The sequence below is a fragment of the Cupressus sempervirens genome, chromosome 1 (genome assembly GCF_028749045.1).
Source record: "Cupressus sempervirens isolate cs-2001-9-10 chromosome 1, ASM2874904v1, whole genome shotgun sequence".
Taxonomy (NCBI): Eukaryota; Viridiplantae; Streptophyta; class Pinopsida; order Cupressales; family Cupressaceae; genus Cupressus; species Cupressus sempervirens.
The window spans coordinates 12,353,959-12,381,283 of record NC_143118.1 but is presented as its reverse complement, the minus strand read 5'-3'; the positions used below and the strand labels follow the sequence as shown (position 1 = coordinate 12,381,283).

General features: G+C 37.1%; 1 protein-coding gene across 1 annotated transcript; it reads right to left on the bottom strand.

The window, feature by feature from the left end:
- On the bottom strand, positions 1–26,613 carry LOC149575915 (protein FMP32, mitochondrial-like). The gene is made up of 8 exons (XM_089815961.1): positions 25,814–26,613; positions 4,600–4,731; positions 4,036–4,095; positions 1,144–1,220; positions 1,001–1,057; positions 720–786; positions 562–625; positions 1–470 (listed from the first exon to the last, which is right to left on the bottom strand). Exons 1-8 carry the CDS (start codon positions 26,114–26,116, stop codon positions 415–417), a joined length of 816 nt encoding a protein of 271 aa, XP_089672087.1. The 5' UTR covers positions 26,117–26,613; the 3' UTR covers positions 1–414.
- Between the last annotated feature and the right edge of the window lie 712 nt (positions 26,614–27,325).

Here is a 27,325-nt window from a genome sequence, read left to right as displayed (position 1 = left end):
TAGGAACAATCAATATCTTTTTATTTATCTTGCAAATTTTCCAAGGCCAAAATATGACAAATTTTCGCATGGGGCAAACATCAAGGAAAATTGCCCACATTCAGTTCAGAAATTGGTTAGATAAATTAGACAAAACATTCAGCTGGCTTTAGCATCAACCGACCAAAATGCAAATAATAATTGCCAACAAAATTTGGCCCTTACAAGTTGCCCTTATAATCCAGGCCATGTATTGACAAACAGAAGCTTGTTCAGTGCTGTTGTTTTCTGGCATTCCTAGCCTCACTGGTACAACCACAATTGACTTAATGGACCAGGAAAAGAATTTGGGTGTCCCATATCAGGCACCAAAGAATTCTTAAAAAAGATTAATGTTGAACGTTTGTTAAACTTCAGATTTCTTTACCAGGACCTTCACATGATAAGACGAAGCAAACCCAACCCAACAGCAGTAACAGAAACGATGGTACCTGCAGAAGCAATCAGCATTCTCAATTACGCAAAAAGATCCTATACCGTCCATTAAGCAATCTTGAAAACCACCACAAGCATTTGACATACCTATACAATACTTTATCACATCATATTTTGCAGCCTCCAACTGTGTCTTAAGCAAATGAATCTCCTGTCATCAAATAATTACAGGGAAATAATTTAGTTTTCCATTGAATACAACAGAATTCATCACATACCAATGTGAATACAACACAGTGACATACCCTATCAAGCTTATTTGTTAGATTTGATGTCTCCGCACTTTGATTAGCCAACTCATCACGAATGCGTCTGACATAACAAACAAAACACACTTTGGCATTAATCTCCTGACATAGACAAACAAAACACACTTTGGTAATGTATAGTCAAGCAAAATAACTGAACTCGCTAACAAAATTACAAAACTGAATCCCCTGAGATTCTTGTAATTTCCATTTCCTTTTGTCTCATCAGAGAAAAGATACTTTGAAAATACATTACCAGTTTAAAAAGGCACACATACCCTCTTTCTAAGTTCAAATCCAACCGCTGTCCAGCAGTGACTTTGTCGATCTCATACCTATTGAGTTAAAAACAATCAAATAAAGCTTTGGGAAAAAATAATTAACTCGATGAAAAATCCAATGCCACAGTAACACATAAAACCTCAATTCACTGCGCATTCTGTCAATGTCAGTTCGCAACTTTTCTGTCTCGCGTTGCAATGAAGAGAAATGGTGCTCCTGGAATATCACAAGTCACCAAATACCAATCTTTAATTAGTAAGCATATAACTACTTGTCAACATAACATAACAAAAATGTCTTTTTTATGGACTTGATTAACATTAATCATCACCCTAAGAAAGCAAAACATGAATACACAGACTTTAAAAAACACTTTCAAAACAGCACAATAAATAAATAATAATAGATTGCAGTGCAACATTCAAGAAGAACATGGACATAGGATCCCACTACAGCCCTTGATTCAGACATGTTCTGACTTCCAGCGAAAGATTGCATTAAACAGTGATAATGTTTTGAACATAATCTAGGTATTTGTGAGGGGCAACTTACAGCATTAATCTGTCACTAAATTTAATTATTTATTAACAATGAAGGGAAATCAATGCCTAAAAAGAAAACAGAAATTTAAGATTGGTCCCTATGTGTTAAGTCAATTTTACATTGTTATGAAAGAACGGAAATGTGGGGCTGGGGACCTAGCTCGACTGGCGAGAGCCTCTTGTGGTAAAGCACAAGGTCTAGTCTCCTCCTAGCCCACACGGTACCAGAGGATGTGTTGGACCAGTTTCACCGGTCAACATTAAGAAGTTTACCTGGTGCACTGCAGTTTAGACCGGGTGCCATACCCAATTCCTGCAGTCTAAAAAAAAGAACGAAAATATGGCATTTTTAAGAAAAGATTACATTATTTAATATTAAACAGAAACACATTGTTAATCAGTAAAAGCTAGTATTATTAAATGGGATTGAACTGGTGAAATCACAGGGGTCTAAGCTCCTTGAGGCAGAAGTTGGTGTCTTTAGTGTTTTGGGCTACTTCAGTAGAAGTTTGAACAATGGAAGTTGTAGATATTCTGGAACAAGTGCTTATGCAAGGCAGCAGCTTTGACACATTTTGGCCACTGTTCTGGAATGCAACCATGTAGCAGACTGCTTTTACCTAACAAGGCAGTTTCTCAATTGCTTTTTTGGACAAGTATGAGTCCTGAACTAATGTCAATTGATGAAACTCACAGAAAGTGTGGTTCCTTTTCCATACATCTCCAAATTTCACTTCCCTTCTACATGATGTATTTCTGTCACTCGTGAGATTGTGTCTTTGCCAGTGACTATAGGTGTTACCATAGGTTCTGTACAGAAAAGTGATTTGGAACCATGTCGTTAAGCATATGTTTACAAAAGTATGTTTCAGCTTATGTGTCACTCTGATTTTGCAACCCTATCTTTTGTATAAGATATCCTAGAAGCAGATGGTTTGTGCAACACAATTGTCAAGTGTACAAGGGACTGAATCTCGGAGGACTTTGCTCAGAAGTTTAGAGAGCGAGCTGTAGGCTCGTGTGGAAATGGATTCTGTAAGAATCATCACCTTTAAAGTGGTGTACAATGTGGATGACATCTCTGAGGATGATAGCAACCCCAGGATGTGGACAGTTGGCAATAACAAGCAGATGTTTTTGGGAGCTCTTCTAATTGGTCTACCTTATGGTTTAAGCCTTGAGAATTTTGCTTTCTTCAGCCAAGATCTTGCTTATATATTGACAACCTAAGGGTGGTCCTATGAAATGGCTACCTAGCCTCCTCGTGTGGGATGTCATGGACAAAATATTTACCTGAATTTTCAAAAAATATGAGAGATTGCTCACACAAACAAATGCAATGAGGCTATGGGCTTGATTGATATGCATGTTTCTGACAGCTTGTTCTTCCACATTGAGAAGCACACTACTCCGAAGGAGGTATGGGATAACTACAAAGACTAGTTTGGTTCAACGAGTGAGGTTCACGCTTTGCAATTAGAGGCAGAATTGGCATCATTTTCAACTGATTCTTTTCCTACCATTAAAGACTATTTGGTAAATTTTAAATCCTTAAGATCTCAATTGCTAGTTGTGGAAAGGATATAATTACTAAGGGATGTATATTCTTGATTTTGTCTAAGTTGAGAGTTTCATTTGCATACTTCTCTACTTTTATTCTACCACAGATGGATTAGAAAAATCATTTTCTATGCCTTCTTTTCAGACATTTTTGATAAAATGACTAGAAAACAAGCTAAGCTTACCCTTGCTACACTTCAAAGAATTAGGCATTAATTGCACAATCAATTCCAGGTGAAGCAAAGAAGTTATCTAAACCTAAGGTAGAATCTAGGGGCACTACCTCCTCTTCTAAAGAGTATAAACCTGAGAAGGAAAAACACAAGAGTGCACATTGTAAAAAATCTAACAAATCTAGCTACAGGATGCAAGTATGAAAGATGGTCACATGATGATGGGTGGACTCAGCCGACCATCATGTCACCGGTCCTTCATGAAGTCAGTATGGCATGGTGCCATTAAGAGTGATCATATAAATCACAATTAAATTGCATCATGACAGTGCTGGCTGCATCAATCATTGATGCCATAGTGATTGTCTAAGTGCATCAACCACCAAATAATCAGGAACCTTACTGTGGTTTGTTTATTTCTAAATATGTAATGCATATTATGTACAAGAGACAAGTTCTGTCACTCCTTGAGATTCTTTAATTTATTTATACAGAATGCAAATGATTTGAATTTAGGGACATCATAAAGAAAGAGGATATTTTCCACCATTCGTATTCATAATTTTACGTATGTTCATTGCTAATGTGTAACATCTATCACTAAATCAAATTTGAAATCATTAATATAAAATTTGATCCATAACTCCAGATTCCTTCTGCATAAACAGAATAAACAAAAATGTTTTGTCATTTTCAAAACTCAGCTAACTACATAACATATAGAAACAGGTGATATTTTTTCAAAATTTGACCTACCTGGGAACTGTGAACTTCTGCCTTAAACTTTGAAAGTGCAGAGTCTTGTGTCATTTCACTCTGTAAAACAAAGCACATACAATTATGCATAAATAATGGTATTGCATGATCGGTCCCATAGTGCCTGTCCAGCAGATCACCCTGTCACACATCTGTATGCAATAAATTGTTCAATTGCCTACAAAAATATACTAGTAACAGCCATTTGCAACAAACACATCACAACAGATCATCTTATGAACAACCACAGCTACAATAAGGTTAAACCATGTTCAAGAAAGGTTCAGTTCTATCTAAAAACTTCAGAATATAAGTACAAAGCAAACAAATAAAAGCATACAATTCATGGACCTGCTATGGCACATAACAGCTCAAAACAAACCGTACATTTTATTACCTCAATAAGAATGATTACCAAATTGGAAGTATCTGAATGAAAATTACTACCTTACATCAAAGCATCTAATGTTGATTTCGAAATTTCATAAGCATAGTTGCTTCTCATAATTACAAAGTTAACACAGTCAACTTAAATAAAAAGCAACTAAGTGAACCTGAACATACTCTTTGCATTTCTGCTTTTGAAACAAAGGATTGTGCTACATTTTCAAGGCTATCATTCAGTACTTCTGTGATGGTAGCTGTTATTGCCTCAGCCTGTTTCGAAGTCAGGCCTTGAGCTTCCAATCGTCTCACCTGATGCATGAACTTTCTTAATCAGAAACATTTTCAACTAAATGTGACTGAAAATCTCAATTCAAAAAGAAAGAACAAAACCACCACGCACTAGTGTAACATCCCAATCACATTACAAATAGATGAATTGGTTACACTTGCTTCAAGACATAAAGTAGACTTTTTTTCCAACAAAAATAATTGTTTTCATTTTCCATTTTAACCTGAATAGAGCAAAACCTCCATGCACTAGAGTACGTAACATTCCAATGAGATTACAAAATGATGAATTGGTTAAGCAATATACCTCAAAGACTTAAAGCTCGTAGTAAACTTTTTACCTACAAGAACAATTATTTTCATTTGCCACTTCAACCTGAGCAATTGAAACACAAAAGATATTTTTCATCCAGATACTTTTCTGATGATCTAAAAGAAAGATATCTTTCATCCAAATAAGAAACTTTGTGGAATTATTGAAAAGCAGCAAGTTGACGAGTATGAATGAGTCAAAAAAAATGTATCGGAACAAAAATATACCCAAATCAAAAGCACCATAGCAATAAACAATCCAATCCTACGACAAATATATTGAAGGCCAATACAAAAAGATAAAATTATTTTAATGCTGCACTAAACATCTTCTAATATGTGAATCTTTTCCATTTGCAACATCTCCCAAAGATATTTCAACAGATTTAACGACCATGAAAGATCAATCCACCTTTAGTACATCTTTTTCTCAGACCTTAAGGGGAAAATTGGGTATTTTCCATTTGAGGAGGTTCTGCTAAGCCGATGAGCTAATATGCACTCTCCTAAATCCACTAAAATGCATTTCTATATATGGTATGTATTGTTACATGGAAAATAGCACTTGACAAAAAGAACTATCATACAAAAAAAAACTAATAATATATTGAGAAGACTATTCAAAAGAGATGGAGACTGGAAAACCTTACCCTTGTTACCAAGACAGTAAATTACCATGTTATCACTTTGTTGGGTTTGACCCCTTGGTTTGATACAATTGAGCAAGAAATGAATCTAGATCCAATCCACCCTGGACGCTGCCGAAGGTCCAGGATTTGGCCCATGGGTCCATACGGAACAAACATGCAATGAATTTGGCAAGGACCAACACCAGAGCAGAGAATTTCGTCACTTTCAAAAACAAATTCTTTGCTTCTAATTTTGACCAGAAAGCAGAACTTGCCTCCCCAAACCCTAAAACATGGTTCCAAGACATCTTAAATACAAAAAAGAAAAACTCATTTCTCATATTGCGAATGAAAAACAAAAATATTAGTCATCCTTGCTGAACTTCCATTCTTGCTTGCCTTAGCACGAAGAGAATTGATGATTGATTGGAGAACATTGCAAAGTGTTTGGTTTGCTATTCCAGTGCATTTGCAAGAGTCAATTGTTGTTGTAGAGGAAGATTTCTACAAAAGTGATAGGTTTCTTTCAAGGATTCGATTTGGTTTTCCTACATTAGTCTTATTACTAATGAACTCTCTTGTTCTGTTTTGAAGTTTTCGTTTTGTTTATATTATTCTATGAACCTATAACACATGCTTGATTTTTTTATGAATTAAATTTTCATATCTTTGAATACGCTTTTATTAAATTTCTTCACATTGATATTAAGATGGCACCTACTCCTAGCTCCATGGGCTTAACCCACTTCAAAACAAACCCTAACTCTTCTCTTTGGAAATATGTTGAAATGTATGTGGTCAGAGTTATGTTTGGATTTGTAAGGGGTGTGAACATTCAAGCTCATATAGTTGTGTGAATGGTCATTTTGTGCAACATCCTTAGACTAGGCATCAAAGCTTGTCCAAGAAAAATGGTAAATCCATTCTAGATTCACAGTCCATGCAAATGGATTGGCATTCAATGTTGTTCATTCACCATATTAGCAATTGGGGAAAGAAATTAATGAGGCTTCAAAACGGTACAGGCCCTGATTTAGAGAGGGTATCTAGGACATAAATGGAAAAAGAGGCAAAGCTTGCAAAGTAGTCATTGGGACCCCTAAGAGATCCACGGGGTCGAAACAAGGGAGCCCATCATTTCCAAAGGATGGAAAGATGTGTTATCTGCGAAAGGTGGAAGCATTCACATGCCAAATATGGAAGTAATTACATGCCAAGTATGGAAATATTCATATGCCAACTATGGAGGGCTTCACATGCCAAGTATGGAAGTTATATACCAGCAACTATGTACCAATGCAAGCAAAATACTAAACCAATAACAATAACATATGAATCACACAGAAATGGTAAAATATCATTGTATTGATTGTACCAAGGGACTACATTACCAGTATTACCAATGATCTTCAAATTACCATATCTTCCTAGTTCCCAATAATCCCTACATATAGCACTCTAGATGGTTATGGAAACCGACTGTAGCAACTCTTTTGTACATATGTTCTCATAACAACTCTACTATATACCTTAATTAGTTTAATACTAATTTATTACTAGCCTACATTATGCCCCAAAAATAAGCAATCATCTTCCAGACAACCAAAACAAAATAGCTAGGCTAGTGGGCTACTGAGACGAGTGAGCAGACGTCCTTGGAGTGGTAGATGTTGTCATTCGTGCAAGTTGTTGTCAAAGGAGCTTCACATCCCTTTCTACTATCAACTGTTTGGTTTGTGTTGTCTGTGGAAGCCTCAGCGCATCCATTATCCTTCTCTATGGAGGCCAACTTTTCTGCACGCATGGTTTTCTCTTGTTCTAGTTCCGCTTCTAACTTTTCCACCCTAGTCTCCAAGATAACCCATTCTCCTTCTATCCTAGCCACTTCCCAGGTTACCTTTTGAAGTTCTACAAAAGTGGACCTAAAAGTTTCCTCCATTTGCAAGTAGATAGTCATCGTAGTTGTTTGTGTGCTAGATGCTTGCATGGTCTAATGCAGCTCTCCATTTTTGTATATGTTCTTCCATGTCCTCATTGGGTCATCTATGCTCTATGAAAATTCTCTTGAACTCTTTGTAACAACCTTCCTTAATGAAGTGTAATAGGGACTCTGCTGCAGAGACCACTACTCTCATATATGCTTCCTTTGCCTCTCCTTATTTTATGTGTGGCACAGGGCATGGCCTCTAACCCCGCTAGGAATCACTATGTGCACTCCTCAAAGTGTGTCGGGCCTTCTCTACTTCCCATAGCTCCACCTTCTCCCACATGCTGACTCTTACCAACCACCCCAAAAGTTTCCACCTATAGAGCTATGTCCTCGTGTTCTCTCATCAAGCTTGGAGAGGGTGGCTGTACATCTTCTACTCCCATTTGAAATTTGGCAAGTAGGTTGTTAGTCTCCTCCACATCCATCCCAGCATCCTTGTTAGCATCTTGTTCCTTCTCTATATCCTGATTAGCCATAGCCATAATTGTTGGAGTTATGATATGTGATGGTGCAAGAGTGGGAACCCTTCGAGTGGCCTATGTTGGAGGTACTCCTATGGGTGTGACTACCAATGCAATAGGTTGTGTTGTCTACACTCTCTACAAGGTAGTGATGTGTATAGTATGGGCCATGCTCTTTGTAGTCCTAATGTCCACTACCTTGGCATGTGGGATCTATTCTACAGGAACTAAATGGGATACAGTTGAAACCTAGGAAGGTGTAAAGACCTGGCAACAGGCCAATCTTCCAGGGGTGCAAAAGCAACCACAGTAGGCAGGGAAAGAGCTAGCATTAGGCCTTTGCTATTGCTCTTGCTTCAAATACTGTCCCATTGTTTCTTTGGCAAATATGTCCTACATATGAGCTTCAGTAACTGTTTCTTTTCATCTAGAGTCATTTTAGAAGAGACTTTTTTGTTTGGATGCCCTCTACCAGGTACCCCAAACACTGTAGAAAAATCTTTTGGTGAATAGGACACCACCATCTCTTCCTGAAAATATTGTAAGGTGGATTTATGTGTCTTCTTGTCATAGCCATGTACCATAGTTCTCAACAATAGTTCAAATTCTTTTAAATCGAAAATGGGCATAAAAATAATTTTCTCCACCTTAGCCTTTTTCAACGCAACCTTCAATGGGTGCTTGTCGTCCTCTGTGCCCTCCCACTAGTTTTTTCCCACTCATTCGAATGTGATACTTGCTATGGAGACTTCTTCTACCTCGCACTGCTTTTTTTTCTCTTACTTGTGATTTTCCTCTTGTTGTCTTCTTGCTTACTCCTAGGTTTTTATAGCCTACCTCAAATGTTCCCTTACTAGGGTTTCCAAAATTGCCCTTCACCATAGTATATACTTTCCTTACCAATACCTTGCACTAGTTTTTTATCGTGGTGTATATGGCAATCTCAGACATTGTACATCTTTATGGCTTTTTACGTATGAATTCTCCCTGCCCGATATGTTGTATGTGCCTCCTACTCCAAGCAATTATGTTGTATGGCATTCTTTGTACGGGTTTTATACAGGTGATATGTCATACGGGCTTCTTCGTACGGATTGTTTGTGTTCTCCCTCCTTTGTCGTGTGTGTATGTGTTCTCCCTCCTTTGTTGTGCAGTTTCCTTATTACAAGTGATGCAGGAGCATCCTAGGTGTAAGAGCAATCTTGCATTACCCAAAAATATTTCTTTTTTGTTTCTTGAATAAGGGTTGTCTTAGTGCAGAGTTGTTTGTGGAGGCTTGCTACTTAGTAAGTCGGTCATACAAGCTTGGAATGTCCTAATTTCAAAGGTGGAGGTTCATCTTGGATATATCAGCCCGTCAATTGAGGTTCACTACCATATCATGAGTATTCGTGAAGTTATTACGGAATTTTAGAATAAAAAGTTGGTACAAAAACTTCAGGCTCAGTTTTGAAGGCCTCAGAGTCTCTAGATGGGCTCCAAAACGAGGTTAACTCGAGCATACATAGGTTAAGCCCTGTAGAGTCAATAGATGAGGATTTCAAAATGGGGTTATAATAGCCAATTGGCTCAACTGTTCGCAAATTATGCGTCCTATGAAGTTGGGCCAATCAAAAATTCCAAAATAAATTTCATAATTGTTTTGGGCCAACTCTAAATGTAATTTTAGGGTTGGTCAGCCTCAAGGGCTAGGGTTTGATGTCTAAAAACTTCCCAGGCGGTGGAAAATTGCCTATATAAGGAATGCTCATAGATTGTCTAGGGCAGTTCTGGATGATTGGTCGTAGCTCTCTTGCAAATTATTGTAAAGAAGGCGCCCATGTGGATTTGCATATTGCATTTCAGAATTCTATAATTCCGCATTTGTGGAGATAATAAGAAGCCCATATTGTGTTCTCACAAATTGTTGTTGTTTCTTTGTTTCTATTATGTGTTCATTGTATTAAGGGGAGCACCCTTCATCAAGTGGTATCATAACAGGAGTCCCTGAGTGTGTAGAAAAACATTGATTATGCAACAGTTTGCACCAGGACCGTTGTTTGGGCTACATGTGTAGACAAATCGCCGATTGTGAATATTGTATTTCAAAATTCTATAATTCTGCATTTGTGGAAATAATAAGAAGCCCATATTGTGTTCTCGCAAATTGTTGTTGTTTCTTTGTTTCTATTATGTGTTTGTTGTATTAAGGGGAGCACCCTTCATCAAGTGGTATCAAAGCAAGAGTCCCTGAGTGTGTAGACAAACATTGATTGTGAGGCAGTTTGCACCAGGACTGTTGTTTAGGCTACGTGTGTAGACAAATCACCGATTGTAAGGTGGTTAGCACTAGGGTTTCAACAGAAGCGCGAAAATGCCTCAACAAAGAGAACAAGATGGAAGAGTCAGAGGTTTTAGACCTGAGGGTTTCAGAGCCCTCTAGAGACAAATGCAGGCATTGGAAGAACAAATGAGCAGAGGAATAAATCTTGATAAGTAGGAGACATTTTCCACAAGTCAAATAGTGATACAGATATCAAGATTCAATTGTGTAATTTTTGAGTCAAACTCATTAACCCATGTTTCATGAGCAATGATTCACACGAATCTATCTCTCATGAGAATAAACGAAACACTTAGCACTCATTGGATCTAGGTGATGCTCAAAGAGGTGAAGCACTAGGACTTCCTAGAAGGTCACCAATCCCAGTACTACTCCGGCTTGCGCACGCTTAATTACAAAGTTTCCTCCAAGGTTAAACCCACTCTGCTTGCAACCCGATTTGCAAAACCTTCACCAAGTGTTGTGCCTTATGAACCATTCATTAGAAATCCCCTTAAGCTCATCAATTTATAAGTAGGAGATATTTTCCATAGCAAGTCAAATAGTTATATGCTCTCAGCATTTAACTATGCAACTTTTGAGTCAAACTCATTGAACCATGTTTTATGAGTAGTGATTCACACGAATCCATCTTTCATGGGGATAAATGAAACATTTAGCACTCATTGGATCTAGGTGATGCTCACAGAGGTGAAGCATCGAGACTTCCCAGGAGGTCACCCATCCGAATACTACTCTGGCTTGAGCATGCTTAACTATGAAGTTTCATCCATTGTCAAACCCACTCTGCTTGTAACCCCATTTGCAAAACCTTCACCAAGTGTTGTGCCTTATGAACCATTCATTAGAAAGCCCCTTAAGCTCATCAATTGATAAGTAGGAGAAAAACAAAAAAATGTTGAAGAAGAGGTAGTTCAAAACACAAAAGAAGAAAGGCTTTTAGGGCCATTTCCAAGATTGGAAAAAGACCTAAGTTTGAGCTTCCTAAATTTTCGGGAAATCTTATCCCTGAGGAATTGATCAATTGGATCAATGAAGTAGAAGAATATTTTGAGTATGAAGATATTAAGGATCCTGATAGGGTTAAGTTTGCAAAGGCCAAACTAAAGGGTCGTGCAAAGATTTGGTGGCAAGAGATTCAATTGAAGCGAAATGAAAGACGGAAGGATAAAATCACAAGATGGGATCGGATGATAGCTAAGTTGAAGCGACAATTCATTCTCGTGGATTATGAGCTAGATCTGCTCAAGAAAATGCAAGGGTTGAAGCAAGTAGGAAGATCTATTCAAGAGTATACGTAAGAGTTCTATTTAGTTCTCATTAGAACGGGCCATGCAGAAATTGACAACGAAAAAGTTCCCTGTTATTTTAATGGGCTGAGGCCAAGCATCCAAGAGGAATTGAGTCTAGTCTAAATGAACAGTATTGAAGAAGCATACCAATTTTCCCAAAGAGTTGAGGAAAAGATGAACAAGAAGTTTGATAACAAGGACAGTGATAGAGGTTGTGATGGAAGATCTAGCGGACGGTCTTATGAGGCCGAAATGAAGATCAAAAGAAGGATGAGGCCACTAGTAGCCGTCAAAACCAGAGGGGAAACAATTCCAATCATTTCCATGATCTAAATAACAAAGATTAGAGAGGAAAGGGAAGAGGGCAAGGATCTAGAAGAGGATTTTTTCGTGGAACAAGTTTTCACTGCGGAGAAGAAGGGCATAGGGCATTCGAATGTCCTCAACGCTAAGGGACAGATAGGAGAACAAAAGGCTAGGCCAGAGCTGCGCATGTTGATGTAAATGCAAAATCATCACATTCTAAAGATGTTTAAAGAGGAGAAATTCTACTTAACAAAAGAGTCTTGTTGAGTGGTGAGAATGAACTTGATCAAATGAGGAGCTTGTTTCACACAAAGTGCAAATGTGAAGATAAGTGTTGTGATGTGATCGTTGATGGTTGAAGCACTAATAATCTGGTGTCATAAAAGATGGTCACAAAATTAAAGCTCAAGAAGAAGAAACACCCGCGTCCATACCGTATTGCATGAGCATAGGATGACCATAAGGTCATGCTTAAGGAGTAGAGCTTAGTGAAATTCAAGATTGGAAGCTACTAGGATGAGGTACTTTGTGATATCATACCTATGGACATGTCACATGTTGTTGAGTAGACTGTAGCACTTTGACAAGCATGTTGTAAATGATGGTCATGCGAATACTTACTCTTTGACAAAGGATGGAGTCAAACATAAGCTGAAGTCATTAAAGGAGGAAGAAGAAAAGGTATGTAGTGTTGTCAGAGTATGTTTTGTTGATGGAAAGCAGTTCCTAGAGGGTATAGGGCATGAGCATATGTGTTTTGCTATAATTCCAAAAAATGGTAAAGAAGAAGAGGTACCTACAAAAGTTGTAGATTTGTTAGAAGAGTTTCCAAATATTGTATCTAATAATGTGCCTGATGGATTACCACCAGTGAGGAAGATCAGTCACCAGATGGACTTGATTCCAGGAGCCAATTTGCCAAACAAGGCAGCGCATAGAATGACACCGAAAAAAAGTGAAGAGTTGAACAGACAATTGCATGAGTTATTGCAAAAGGGGTTGATTCGGGAGAGTCTGAGCCCATGTATTGTACTAGCAGTATTAGCAACAATGAAGAATGGAGAATGGAGGATGTGTACAAATTCTCGCGCTATCAACAAGATCACAATCAAGTACAGATTTCCATTGCCACGGATGGATGATATCATGGACTATTTAAGCGGAGCTATGTATTTCACGAAGATAGATCTGAAGAGTGGGTACCATCAGATTCGAACAACAAAAGGGGATGAATGGAAAACTGCCTTCAAGACAAGGGAAGGATTGTATGAGTGGTTAGTCATGCCTTTTGGGCTAACCAATGCACCAAGCAATTTCATGCCGCTCATGAATGAGATACTATAAGTTTTTCATTGTTTACTTAGATGATATTTTGATCTTTAGTAAGACACTGGAGGAGCATATCATGCATATTCACAGGGTTTTTGAGAAATTTATGGAAGAAAAGTTGCTGATAAATCTAAAGAAGTGTAGTTTTTAAGGAGTTGGTGTACTTGGGACTAGTAGTTTCAGCAAAAGGTCTAAAAATGGACCTTGACAAAGTGAAGGCTATCCTTGAATGGCCTACTCCAAGGAGTGCTAAGGAGGTAAGATCTATTCATGGTTTGAGTAGCTTTTATAGAAAGTTTATCAAAAGTTTTAGTAGCATTTGTGGGCCATTGACTGAAACAATGAGAGGGGATGGGAAATAATTTATGTGGATTGTAGGAGCAAATAAGAGTTTCAATTTGTTGAAACAGAAAGTTACAAAATAGCTTAGTTTAGCACTTCTAGAATTTAATAAGGTGTTTCAAGTAGACTGTGATGCTAGTGGTTTTGAAATTAAGAGTTGTTTTGAGCCAAGAAGGTAGGCATGTAGCTTATTTTAGTGAGAAGTTGAATGATGCCAAAAGAAAATATTATGTTTATAATTAGGAATTTTATGCTATAGTTCAGGCATTGAAGAAGTGGAGACACTATCTTCTTCCTAAGGAGTTTGTTTTATATATGGATCATCAAGCTTTGCAATATTTGAATAGTCAAGGAAACTTTTTGCAGAGTTATACATTTGTTTTGAAACACAGGAGTGGGAAGTCTAACAAAGTTGCAAATGCTCTTAATAGAAGACAACTTTTGCTGACAGAAGTGCAAATTGAAGTGGTTGGGTTCAAGGAACTCAAGAATTTGTATCTTGGAGATCCTAATTTTGATGAAGCTTGGAAAACTTGTATAGAAACTATAACACTTGACAGGACAAAGTGGTTGGATTTCATAATCCAAGCTAGTATGTTGTTTAAAGGAGGTCAATTGTGCATTCCAAAAAGTTCTATGAGGGAGAATCTCATCAAGGAAAGCATAGTGGAGGATTAACTGGATGTTTTGGTATAGATAAAACTATTGCTTTGGTTGCTAAGAATTATTATTGGCCACAGTCCCAGCTAGGTGTCTAAGAAGTTTGTACAAAGTTGCTGATTATGTCAAATGGCGAAAGGAGTAAAGCATAATACAAGGTTGTAGCAGCCATTACATGTACCAAAGAAGCTATGGGAAGATGCCAGCATGGATTTTGTTTTTGGTTTTCCAAGGACTCAGTAAGGGCATAATTTGATATTTGTGATGGTTGACAGGTTTTGAAAGATGGCACATTTCATTCCCTACAAGAAGACTAGTATTGCTGTTCATGTAGCAGAGTTGTTTTTCAAAGAAGTGGAGAGACTACATGGCCTACCAAAGAGCATATTTTCAGACCAAGATACCAATTTGTTGAGTATTTTTTGTGTATGTTATGGAAGAAATTGGAAACAAATTTGAAGTTCAACTCATCACATCTTCCACATACTGATGGACAAACAAAGGTTGTAAATATGAGTTTGGGAGACTTGCTGAGATGTTTGATTGGAGATGACCCAAAAGGATGGAATCTGATTTTACCACAGGCAGAATTTGCATATATTAATTTTGTCAATATGAGTACTAGTTACTCATCATTCCAGATTGTATATGAGAGCAATCCCATAAATGCTTCTGAATTGAGGCAATTGGATAAAGGAGAAATAAGTAGTGCTGAAGCAAAGGATTTTGTAGAACATTTGAAGAACATCCATGAGGAGGTAAGGAAGCACATTACACGGATGAATACATAGTACAAGGCTAAGGCAGATAAGAAAAAGGAGGTATAAGGAATTTCAAATTGAAGTTGAAGTCAAGGTTCATTTGAGGAAGGTGAGATTTCCAGTAGGTACATATAATAAGCTAAAAATGAAGAAATTTGGACCATGCAAGATACTGCAAAAGCATGATTCTAGCAATGCCTATGAAGTAGAGTTGCCTACTGAACTGAATATTACACCAATTTTTAAAATTTCAAATGTGACAAAGTATCGTGAAGGAGGTGATGGAGATGAAGTCACAGAAGTGCAATGGAGAATTCCAGCAGCTACTTTAGCTACAAAGGAGATTGAGGAGATAGTGGACAGTCGTGTTGGTAGAAGTACAAGGAACAAAACATATCAAGAGTATCTTGCTAAATGGAAAGGAGACCAGTAAAAGATTCATCATGGCTAGCAAGGGAGGAGGTTGACTATCTCAATTTTCCTCTGAACACCTAAGACGTGACAGGGTCACTTCTCAAATTACATCGGGTGTCTGATGCAGGAGCATCTTGGGTGTAAGAGTAATCTTTCATCACCCAAAAATATTTCTTTTTTGTTTCTTGAATAAGGGTTGTCTCAATGCAAAGTTGTTATTTGTGGAGGTTTTCTACTTAGTAAGCCAGTCATACAAGCTCGGAATGTCCTAATTTCAAAGGTTGAGGTTCATCTTGGATATATCAGCTTGCCAGTTGAGGTCGACTACCATATCATGAATATTCGTGTAGTTACTGTGGATTTTGTGTGAAATTTTGGTATAAAACCTTCAGGCTCAATTTTTAAGGCCTTAGAGGCTCCGAATGGGCTCTGAAACGAAGTTTGACTTGAGCTTACACGGGTCAAGCCCTATTGAATCAAAAGATGAGGATTTTGAAATGGGATTATAATAGTCAATTGGTTCAACAGTTTGCAAGTTATGGTCTTCTGAAGTTGGGCCAACCAAAAATTCCAAAATAAATGTCATAATTGTTTTGGGCCAACTCTAAATGTAATTCTAGGGTTGGTTGACCTCAAGGATTAGGTTTGATGTCTAGAAACTTCATGGTCGGTGGAAGATTACCTATACAAGGAATGCTCATAGATTGTTTAGGGCAGCTTCGGATGATAGTTCGCAACTCTGTCTTACAAATTATTGTAAGGAAAATGCCCATGTGGGTTTGCATATTTTATTTCAAAATTCTATAATTCTGCATTTGTGGAGATACTAAGAAGCGCATATTTTGTTCTCGCAAGTTGTTGTTGTTTCTTTGTTTCTATTATGTGTTTGTGGTATTAAGGAGAGCACCCTTCATCAACAAGTGACCCGTGCATGTGCAGGTGTTTTCCCTCCCCCAATGCTATAGCGTACAACATACGAGTTTCTTCCTTGTCGTACATGTACAGACTCCACCTCCCCTCCTTTGTTCGCATGGCATACCAACTCCTGTAGCATGTATGACGCACTGTTACATCCCAATTTTTGACCTAGCTTGAAATATAGATGTTGAAGTTCACATGAAGTCAGTTGGCAGTTTAATTTGATATAATCTGGCGAAATGGTAAGATAGTCGTTAGGATTTCAAGTGAAGATGACATACCAATTATTCGTTAATCGCAAATTCATGGAATTTTAACTAACGTAATTATTTATAATTTATAATTTAATTATCGAGGAATTCCTTGCAAGGAGCTTGTCGAAGGGGTGGAAGCATTGTCAGAAAAGAATTAGGCAGAGCATCACCATCACTAGGTAGACGGGTAAAAACCTAGCCAGAATACATCTGCGGGACTTGCATGAGTTATTTAATAATTTAAATTTTTTTTCGTCAGATTATTTTAATAATAATTTTTATTTGTGCATTTAATAAATAAAATGATTTTTGGTACATTATAATTTAATAATTAATTAAATAATTGTTGCTTGTACTTATAAGATTTTAATAACGTTAGAATTATAATAAAATTATTATAATTCTCGAAGTATAACTTTCCAACTCTATTCTTCCAATTTAATATTATTTGTTTTTAAATGAAAACACTTGACATTATTGATCGATTTAAACATTTGGCAATTTGAGTTTTAATCTTTCCAACTTCTTTTTCTTTTTTTTTAAATTTGAATTTTTTCTGTGATGTATTCGTATAGTCATCTTGGGAATTCGAACGGTTTTCTTTATAACTGTTGGAAGCTGATGAGCCAAGTTATTCTTTTATATTAGAGTCTTATCATTGTATCAGGGGATCATCTTTTTCGCTCTCTAATTTTGGTGACTCTTAGCATTCATCTCTAAAAAAGGAACTGAGTATACTTCCAGATTTTTATTTCTTTACATTTGGCTAACAATACTGTTGGCACGCTTTCATAACCACGACCCTAAGTCAGGAGTGGAGTCTTACTTTCTGCCGTGAGAGATCAGGAGCAGATGGAGTGTCACCCGTGGAAAACCACAATAGGAAGAGGAGTCCATTTTACCCACTCAGAACATTCTGGATTATCTCACAAAGGTGTCACGCCAAACTATTATTGAATCACGATATCCTTTTATGCTAAGTTTGTTTTGATTCATGAAGATTGCAAACTCGTTTACCGCAGGGTCTTCTTTATATTTATTTCTATCCACATTTTTGCATCAGTCGTAAGTCTTTTGGTATTACTGTTGCATAGAAATTTATAACTCTGATGCTCTTTAATTTTGATCGTGGTTTCTCCTAGTGATAACATGTGAATTATGATGCCAAACTATACATTAAATCTGTCGACTTCTCCTTCTATCCGATTATGTGAGTAATACTCTAAAACATTTTTGAGCAATGACAAGGAAGAATTTATTTTAGATTGAACCAAATGTATTTTGAAAATAAATTTGCAAATATATATATATATATATATATATATATATATATCCGATTATGTGAGTAATACTCTGAAACGTTTTTGAGCAATGACAAGGAAGAATTTATTTTAGATTGAACCAAATGTATTTCGAAAATAAATTTGCATAAATATATATATATATATATATATATATATATATATATATATATATATATATATATAACTAATCAACCCTGGGTCGATTTTGTTCTGCCTTAAAACCAATTTAGTATTAACATTTGCAGGTCACACAGCAAGCTAGGCGATTTCTTCTAAGCACGGGACTCTCCGCAAAGTTTGGTGACAGAGTCATATAATCTTTTAAAAACAATCCATATAATCCTTATTTTATTTATTAAAGAGATGAATGCAAAAGTTAACCCGTAAACCGTTAATAATAGCATTGACCACCGAACTATTCTTCAAGACTACTCTAACCCTTGCAAGTAGTCATTTATCATTTGTGATAGTCTGGCAATAACTAATGCACAAGCCTGTCAAATATCTTGTAAAAACAATCAATTTCCTTAGTAATTTTGTTACTTAGATTTATACATAAGACTGGCGTTTTCTTTTATTCATATAAACATCCAAATATGTGGTTTCTTTCAGAATCATATAAGGTCAATGGCCAAAATGTTATTATCTCCATTGGTAAACAAATACATCTTGATATAGTACAAATAACTGATATTGAGATATAGAAAACAGCACACCAAGGAATTCACCTGGTGTAAATGCCAGTATAGGGTGACGAGGTGATAAAGAGGAATCTATAATATTTGAATCCATATCAGTTATGACATTTCAATATTTATCATTTAATAAGAATTAAATAATAGCTCATACATATTCTTGTTATGGTGATTTCTTGCTACCAAGTCGTATGGCGTGTTATATATCATAATGCCTAGTGGATGGTATGTTATTCCTTGTCAATTCCGGGTAGGGAGGGCCTTTCTCGTTAAAGATTGTGTAGGAATATGTTGTGGTCCAAGGTTGGGTGGTTAAAGCTCCTGACAATGTTTCACCTCTCTCAAGATGTCAGATATGCGTCAGAGAGAGATAAGTCGTGCATTCAATTGTTTATTAGAAATAGGTATCATCATTTTTGTTTATAAGAAGGTAAGATTTAATTGAAGTATTTCATTGTTATGATCATTTTACTTTCATATAAATGAATATTGAATTCAAGTATTTATTTAATCGTGAGAAACTGTCACAGATAAGCAATCAAAGGAAAAGAAATTCTAGGCCCTAATTGATTGTGTGACAGCTGGAACCTCAATTTATATAGTGGTATTGGAAGCCCTAACTGAATCTGTGGTATTGAAAGCCCTAGTTGAATCCGTGGTTGCAGAAGCCTTAAATTGAATTTGTTGTCGTAGAAACCCTAGATAGAAATCCGTCGTTGCGAATGCCCTAATTGAATTCCGTGGTCGCGGAAGCCTAAGTGGTAAAGTGGTATCAGAAGCCCTAAATAAATTGATGGTAATTGATGCCCTAATTGGTAAGATGATATGTGATGCCCTAATTTAAATTATAGTTGTAATCATCAAATGAATTTTGAGATAGCAGTCGATTTGAGAAATTTTTTATAGTGTATTTGTGGACTAACCCGAATGGTTGCAGAAGCATACTTAGATGATTTTCAATCTCAATTTTCCGAGGTATGTGATTTCAATTTCTGAAGTAATTTCATTAAAAGGTTTTTCAAGTATTTAGTTAAGGAATTTTATTTAACTGACTTTAACAGTAATCTTCTTCACATAAACATGAATGATGTAACTACCTTCTTATGAAATCGAAGTTATAACTGTATAATAGATGTTAATTTAGACCTGTAAAACCGGTTGTTACACGTACAACATACATGTGTAGGTTGCTTCCTTTCCATATGGACTTCTCCTCTTTGTCTTCACACTTCGCCTCTTGCTCAATTTCTCAGCTTCGTATAGATCCTCCTGTTCCCTTTGTGCACTCCCCTCTTTTGAATATGGCCTCCTAGTTTGAGCCACAATGAGCTTATAATCTTGTCTCATTAGGGTTAGGTGGCTTATGTTTCTCTTTCCATCCCTTGGGTTTCCTTTTATTTCCCATCTTTTCTCCTTTACTTTTCCCACTTTCCCCTTTATTCTCTTTCCTAAAGTAATTTCCACTTTAATCCTTGCACTTTTTAATTTGTTTACATGGCTTACATTTTCTTGCTTTCTTGTTCCCCCGTTGCTCATTGTCTCACCTTGTGTTTTTTTCTTAATTTCTTCTTTGGTCCTTCCTCATCAGCAAACCTCCTTTTTTCCTCGCACTTCTTTATCTCTTACTTTTACCTCTGCCTCATCTTGTGTTTTTTTCTTAATTTCTTGTTCATCCTTCCTCGTCAACAAACCTCCTTTTTTCCTCGCACTTCTTTATCTCTTACTTTTACCTCCACTGATATTGTCATATGCAAGTGCCTAGAATTGTCTATAAGCACTTGTTTTCACAACATGTTCCTAGATATTCAAGATCAAAAATTGTCCACTAGGGGGTCGGACCCTACACCTTTATAGCTACAATCTACATACCTTCCCCCATATTTCTAGTACCATAATGCTTCCTCTCCTTCTATTGGTGCATCTGCTAGATTTGGAATTACCCACCATAACAATTGAATTTCTTTTTATAGAGTGCTTCTTCCCCTTCCTTATAGCACTTTTCAATCACTTCATTCACACATTTGTCTCCTTCATAGATGAATAGGTCATCCGCCTTTACTACTCCCTTGAGAGGTGGCCCGAGCGTCACACTTTACTAATTCAAGTCAATTTCTTCCTTTGTATCTTCCCCAGGTTCATCCATTTTTGGTGGTTGTTGCTTATTTTGTTCTTTCTCTACCTATTCATCAATGTCATATGCAACAAATGCTTCTCTTCTCCCCTCGTAGGGTGCTTTTAGCTTCCAATAGCCTTTAACCCTCACCCAACATGTTGGAAGACCAAAAAGAGCATTTGTAAGGTGTTTGTGGATTCTTGGAATGTTATTCCTTCTACCTGTTTCCTTACGAGTCGTTCTTCAAGATCCATCATTAGTTTGTTCTAGTCACTATCTAGCTTATAGGATTTTCATTGATTGCTAGGTCTTCCTCTAATTCTCCACCATGGTTGATGGTCCAATCACCCTCAGTGGCATATCCCAACATATTGATCCCCACTGTGTGAGTCGTCCTTGCTTGGTAGGCCTTCAATTTAGATCCATTTACTAGTTACTTGATGATTCTATCGTCAAATGTCAATAAGTCAACAGCCCCATTGTTCCCTATCTCACTAATCTTATAGGGTCCCAACCAATGAACTTTGAACTTCCCAGGCTTGATTTTGTTACGGTCGTTATATTTTAAATAGTATGAAGTTCATTTTTCGAAGGTGCTTATCGTGTCAATATCTTCTAAGACTTTGTGCTACTTCAGCTGCCCGTTGGGTTGTCATGCATTTATCTTCCAACTTTATCAAGTTGTTCAATCATTCCATGAGGCTATCATCCTCCGCCCATCTCTTCTCAACTACCACTCTAAAGCTTCGCACTATGTATTATGTTGGTACAACTACCTCCTGGTCATACATCATTTGGAAAAGTGTAAGCCCTATTGTTGCTTTGTAGGTTGTTCAATATGCCCAAAGTATGCCAGCAACCTTTCCTCCCAATCGCCGTCTTCTACACCACATGTTTAATATAGCACTAACACAAATATTTTATTTGTGGCTTCAGGGTGCCTATTAGCATGTGGGTAGTACAAGTTGGACAAATAATGAAATATGTGAAATTCATTGGTCACTCCCATACTACTTTTGTTCACAAAATATATGCCCCTATCACTAGTAATTGAAATTGGAATCTCGATTTTGGTAACAATTTGTTCATACAAAAATTGGGCAGTACTTATTACTGTGTTATCTAGAAGTGCCTTGGCCTCTATCCATTTGGTCGGGTACTTTGTGGACACTACAATGTACTTGCAAGTTTAGTCATATTCGTCCTCAGGGGAGCCACAAAATCCAACCCCTACCTTTCAAACAATTCTTGGGGTTGTGAAGGGAACAAAGGCATAAAATCCTCTTTGAGAGGTTTTCCTAATCTTTGCCATATGTCACGACCTATTACCAACTCCTTTGCAACTGTATGCAGTGTTGGTCACCATAATCCGGCTAGAAGCACCTTCCAAACTGTGGCATCAAGACTTGTGTGTCCTTTTGTCAGGCCCTCGTGAGACTCACATAGTACACTAAGGATCTCCTCCTCCATGACGCACCTACAGAGGACATGGTCCAGCCCCATTTTGTACGGCAGTCCTTGGATCAATTGAAATGTCTTTCTTTTTAAGGCTAACTTCCTTCTTTCATTCGGTGGCATTACAGGTGTTCAGGAAGGACAGCAATCTGGAAAAGGTGGGTATCCCGAGAAGTCCTCGTTCACTCCTTTTGTCAGTTCGCCAGATTTTATTCTTGATAAGTGGTCCCCCATAACATGGCTCTTGCCTAGTCGTACAATGATGTCAAATGTGAATCCCTGCAGTAGGAAGAGCCATCTACTAACCCTTCCCTGTATAATTGGCTTGCTAATAAGGTACAACAATGCTTGATGATCTACGTAGAAAGTGAAGGGTGTGGCAAGGAGGTAATGTCAGAACTTTTGAACTGCATATACCATGCTTAGCACTTCCCTTTCAGTCATGTTGTAGTTATTTTCTACATTTGATAGTAACCAACTGGATCCCTTCATTCAAATGTCTCTGTCAATCTTCGACTGAAGTCTTCCAAAGTGATTATTCAATCATACCCTTAAGTTATCATGCTGTGATACCACCATTTGTGAGTTATCCTTTCAAGATGTAAATATAGAAAACTTGATAGCCTCTTCTTCAAATGTTGGATTCAATGAGAAATAAGTGTCTAATTTATGCAACCAAGCTTTAAGTTTTGTTGATGAGCTACCAGGTCCATCAGAATCTGGGATGGTGATCTTTCCCAAACTGTATTGAATATATTTCCTCTCCTCATACCTTCTCCTCCTATGCCCACTCCTCGTCTTCATCTCATATAATTATGTGAAAGACATCTCCCTGTGGATGGGAATGCTTAGGGCATTGTATTCATCATGAATCCTATCCATTCATCGTCATGATCAGCTTGCCCTTCCACTCTACTACCTGCACCCTTTTCCAGAAATATAGCCCTGAAATTTTTTGTATTCACTGAATCTTTCTCACCACCGGCTGGAGCATTTGCCCCACCATAACTGCTCACTTCAGCCCCATTTTGTACACACCTAACAGCACTCCGCTGTTGATTTAATATCCTAAAAAGCTGGACCATCTCTCTTATGAATGACTCCACGCTGTTGTATAATTCTTTAGTTTCCCTGACAAATTCCTAAGTATTATCATCTTTTTGGTCACCCATGGTAGTCTGCTTCTTCTCACACTGTTGGTAGTGCTAGTCTCTATCACTCATCAATCACCTTCAGGCTGGCTAGATGCCAAGCTCTGATACCATTGAAAAATAGCAACTAAAATTGCATCTGTAAACCAAACTGAAACAAATCATTGATCCAAGAAGAAGATATCCAGGCTGTCATCTGAGTATCCTTAGCATTTGTTTAATGCCAGAACAATGGAAGCGCTTTGCTGATCAAACCTTCTGCCACCCTTCTATCAATATCTTTCTAGTACGAGCCAACCTCAAGTAAGACTAACTCAGGACCAGCTGACAAAAGTCAGCCCAAGGACTTCTATTAAAATTTATTTTATAATTACATTTGTTTATACATTTATTCTATTATAATTTAATTATTTAATAATCGAATGCTAATCAAACTTTAAGTCTAAAAGTATTCAGAAATGGGCGGATGAAACTAACACTGCCAAAGACAAGGATGGTTGACCAGCTTTGATTGTGAAACATTACACACTAAGCCTCTGCAGAAGTTCCAAACTGAGCTAAAACTCATCACTGTTACTGTAGAAATGATTCTTGAACCAGAGAGAACTCCAATGTATTTAGGAATGTTCAAGCACATGCTTGTATTAGGGGTTGCAAAAAGGCAAAGAAAGCACAATCGTATGTTAAAACTACTTAGATTGAGGGGTGGAGAGTGCTATCGTGTGTTGCATCTTTTTCATCCAGAATTCTGGACAGAACGTAATTTTTTGTTGCATCTTCTTCTTCTAGAATTGAGGCGAACCTTTGTGAGTTGTGTTTCCAAAAAGATGAGAAGCAAAAGGAATGGAGCATAGAAGCATAAGTTAATAAGGGGGATATACAATTATTAAAGCAAGGTGCAGATTACATCCATAGCCAAGGTCATGATTGAATGGAATAAGGGAGAGATTACTCAACACAGTACAGATAGTAGACAATTGCTACTGCCACTGTATAGTTTTTCTATCTACAGAGGGGTTCTAGAATAATATTATGTATTAATTTTCTTCCTTTTTCGTCAGTGGACCATTGGTCTACTAGTGAAGTTGAAAGGTTCTTAAAGAGCTAACAGGAATCAAACCGCTCCGACATTGAAAAGGGATGACGCCAGTATCGTGCCCTGGGGAAATTTGGCAGAATAGATACCCCTTAGTCTTTGGCTCTAAGCCGAAGAGGTTCAGCCATAAGGCTCATGCTCCTGCATCGGGTAGATATAAATATTTTGTGGAAGACCTCCATATAAAAATTAATAAATAAATTATTTCTTCCAAATTAAACTGTCATTTAATTTCTGACTAAGTAGTACGGCGCAGAATTATGATTTTATGATTTCTACAATTTGTACCAACTTGTGAGGACAAATTGTAAAAATTATATGCAAATCAGTGGCCCGTAGTTTATCAAAATTTTAAACTTTAAAGAAGACATACCAGAAAGCTTCCAGCTAAATATAAAAGTCCCAAAGGTGGGACTCTCAGTCCCCCTCCCCAGCGCTAGCTGAAAGCTTGTAGGCTTCATATGCAAGGGCTCCTATTTTCAAGACAAGATTCATTTGTTCCTGTAAACTAATTTTTTTCAATTCCATAAGACTGTCATCAAATTAAAACTAGGAGCACAAGCCTTTTTCATGGGACTAATATCACAATTAAAATTATAGAAAAAGTCCCTTCCATGGGGCAGTATCCTTAAGAGACATCTGACAGAAATGAATCACCGCAATTATCAAGCCAACAAGTTTATCATACATTTTCATAACTTCTATGAATTCAGGTTCCAACAAATTGACCATATTCCTAGAAATCACACAGGAATTGCTACCTACCAATTGCTCCTTGTCGCGTGTGCACAAATAATTACATTGAAACAGATTTAATTTTATGAATACCACCCCCATAAATACCCAGTCAATTGCCTATTTCTTGACAGTAATAATGCATTCTGCAGAAGGCCATGAATAAACTTAAACACTATAACAATGATTCCACAAAACGGGACCCGAGGAGCATCACATTGCCAAAAAGTCGCTCAAAAGCAAGCTTCCATTTAAATATATTCTTAAACATCAATATTTTCAGAAGAATTTAATGGCATACGAATCAAAAGATTTGCCACGCTATTCGATTACGGTAGGTTAAACATTTTCACATATTCTATTATGTTTTACTTTCCATGAAGTTCATACGGTAGTTACTTTAGCATTTTCACAGATTCTGTAAGGCTTGCTTTCCATGAAGCGTAAATTTTGAAATAAATTTAGAATCACATGGTAAATGGCATCATCAAATTGGTTTCCGTAGTCTTCCCATAAACATTTTTAACAATTTCAGAAGAATCTTAAAATGCAGAGCACTCTACCAATGCGAGAGTATCCACGAGAAAAGCCCGTTTTCCATTCGACTTGACAAGCTGCGAGATTTGCCGCTCGTAGGCTCTCCTACTCCCTCCATTTTGCAATCCAGCCGAAGATGACGAAAATCTCACATAAAAGTTCCCGTTACAACTTCTGTCAACGGACACCGGCAAAAACAACCGCGACATAGGATGTACCCTATTTTTTTCCCTTGATATCAAATCGGCATTGGAGGAAACTGAGCGAAAAAAATAACGGGGTTGGCATGCCTGTTGTGCAACTCTTCGGGCAGCAGATGTTACTGCCATGGCCTTTTCAAAATTGATACCGAGAATTTCAGCTTCTTTAACCTTCTTAGGAAAGAAAATTATTCCGTCGAATTAGTAGCATAAAGACGCAGATTTTGCAAGAAAAAAGTAACCACAGAAACAAATTTCAGAAATCCAATCCTTCCAAAAAAATTTCAGACCCCTGTTTTTCTTCCTGAGGGTTTCTTGGCTTTCATTCTTCTGGTTCTGCTAAATTTTCCTTGAGCCAAAAACGATTGCTTGATTTGCTGGATCGTCTAAATGCTGCAGAAATTTTCTTTCGCTGAGACACAAAATGAAGGTTGCTGTTTGACAAATGTGACGTGCTGATTCGAATATCTGATCTCGTTACGTACAAAAGAAGAAGAATATTTGGATTGCTTAGCGAAAAAAGTTACAAAATGCTCAGAAAAATCGACCTGCCATAGCCTGTTGCTTGATGTCCAAGGAACGCCAACGCACGCCTCATATAGCGTGTTCACAACGGGGGTTATACTATTTTCCATTTTAGGACATAATAATTTATATGAACATAGCTCTACAATGGTGGTTGTAATTTGCATTCTTGCACGTGCTAACGTGGTAAGTAATAATCCATTTGTGGGGACTGGGGAGATTTTTTTAATTGAATTTTTGTTGTATTTGAAAGGAAGTAGGGGAAGCATACGAACAGTGGCTAAAGTTGAATTTACACATTTTAAGTTGGAATTTGATTTACAATATGTATTTTATATATAATTAAGCGAATATAGCTATTGTTTTAGCCTTAGCCTTTTGGTAGTTACAACGAATGTTAAAGGATTCATTATATGTTGAAGCATCTTAAATTGTACACACTAACTATTCTGTGTTAGGTTTAATATTTCTCTTTTGTTGTTCTAATTGAATTTTTATGAATGTGCTTGTTTAAAGATTAAATTTGCAATACTGGTCAAGTCTCTTAGTGCTTAGCTCTTTGAGAGTAGAAAAGGATTGAAGTGAGATGATCTTATTTTATTACCACACTCACAACATTTATTACATTATTTGTGATTTTTGTGATTCTTGCAATGTTGAAAAAGTAGTTTAGAGCTCTTTAATTCCATGAATTACGATGTTCCGTAATTTGTCTTAGATAAACTTAATTCAATTTTTTTGATCTTCACATTCTCATCGATTACTTGGTTATTTTGGCACCTAGAAAGAATTTATTTGTGTGTGGTGACTTCT

Coding starts and splice junctions, on each gene's coding strand:
- LOC149575915 (XM_089815961.1), bottom strand. CDS start 26,116: ATGGCAGTAACATCTGCTGCCCGAAGAGTTGCACAACAGGCATGCCAA. Junction 4,732..25,813: donor TCGTGGATACTCTCGCATTG/GTAGAGTGCTCT, acceptor TTCATGCATCAG/GTGAGACGATTGGAAGCTCA. Junction 626..719: donor TAACAAATAAGCTTGATAGG/GTATGTCACTGT, acceptor ATTTGATGACAG/GAGATTCATTTGCTTAAGAC.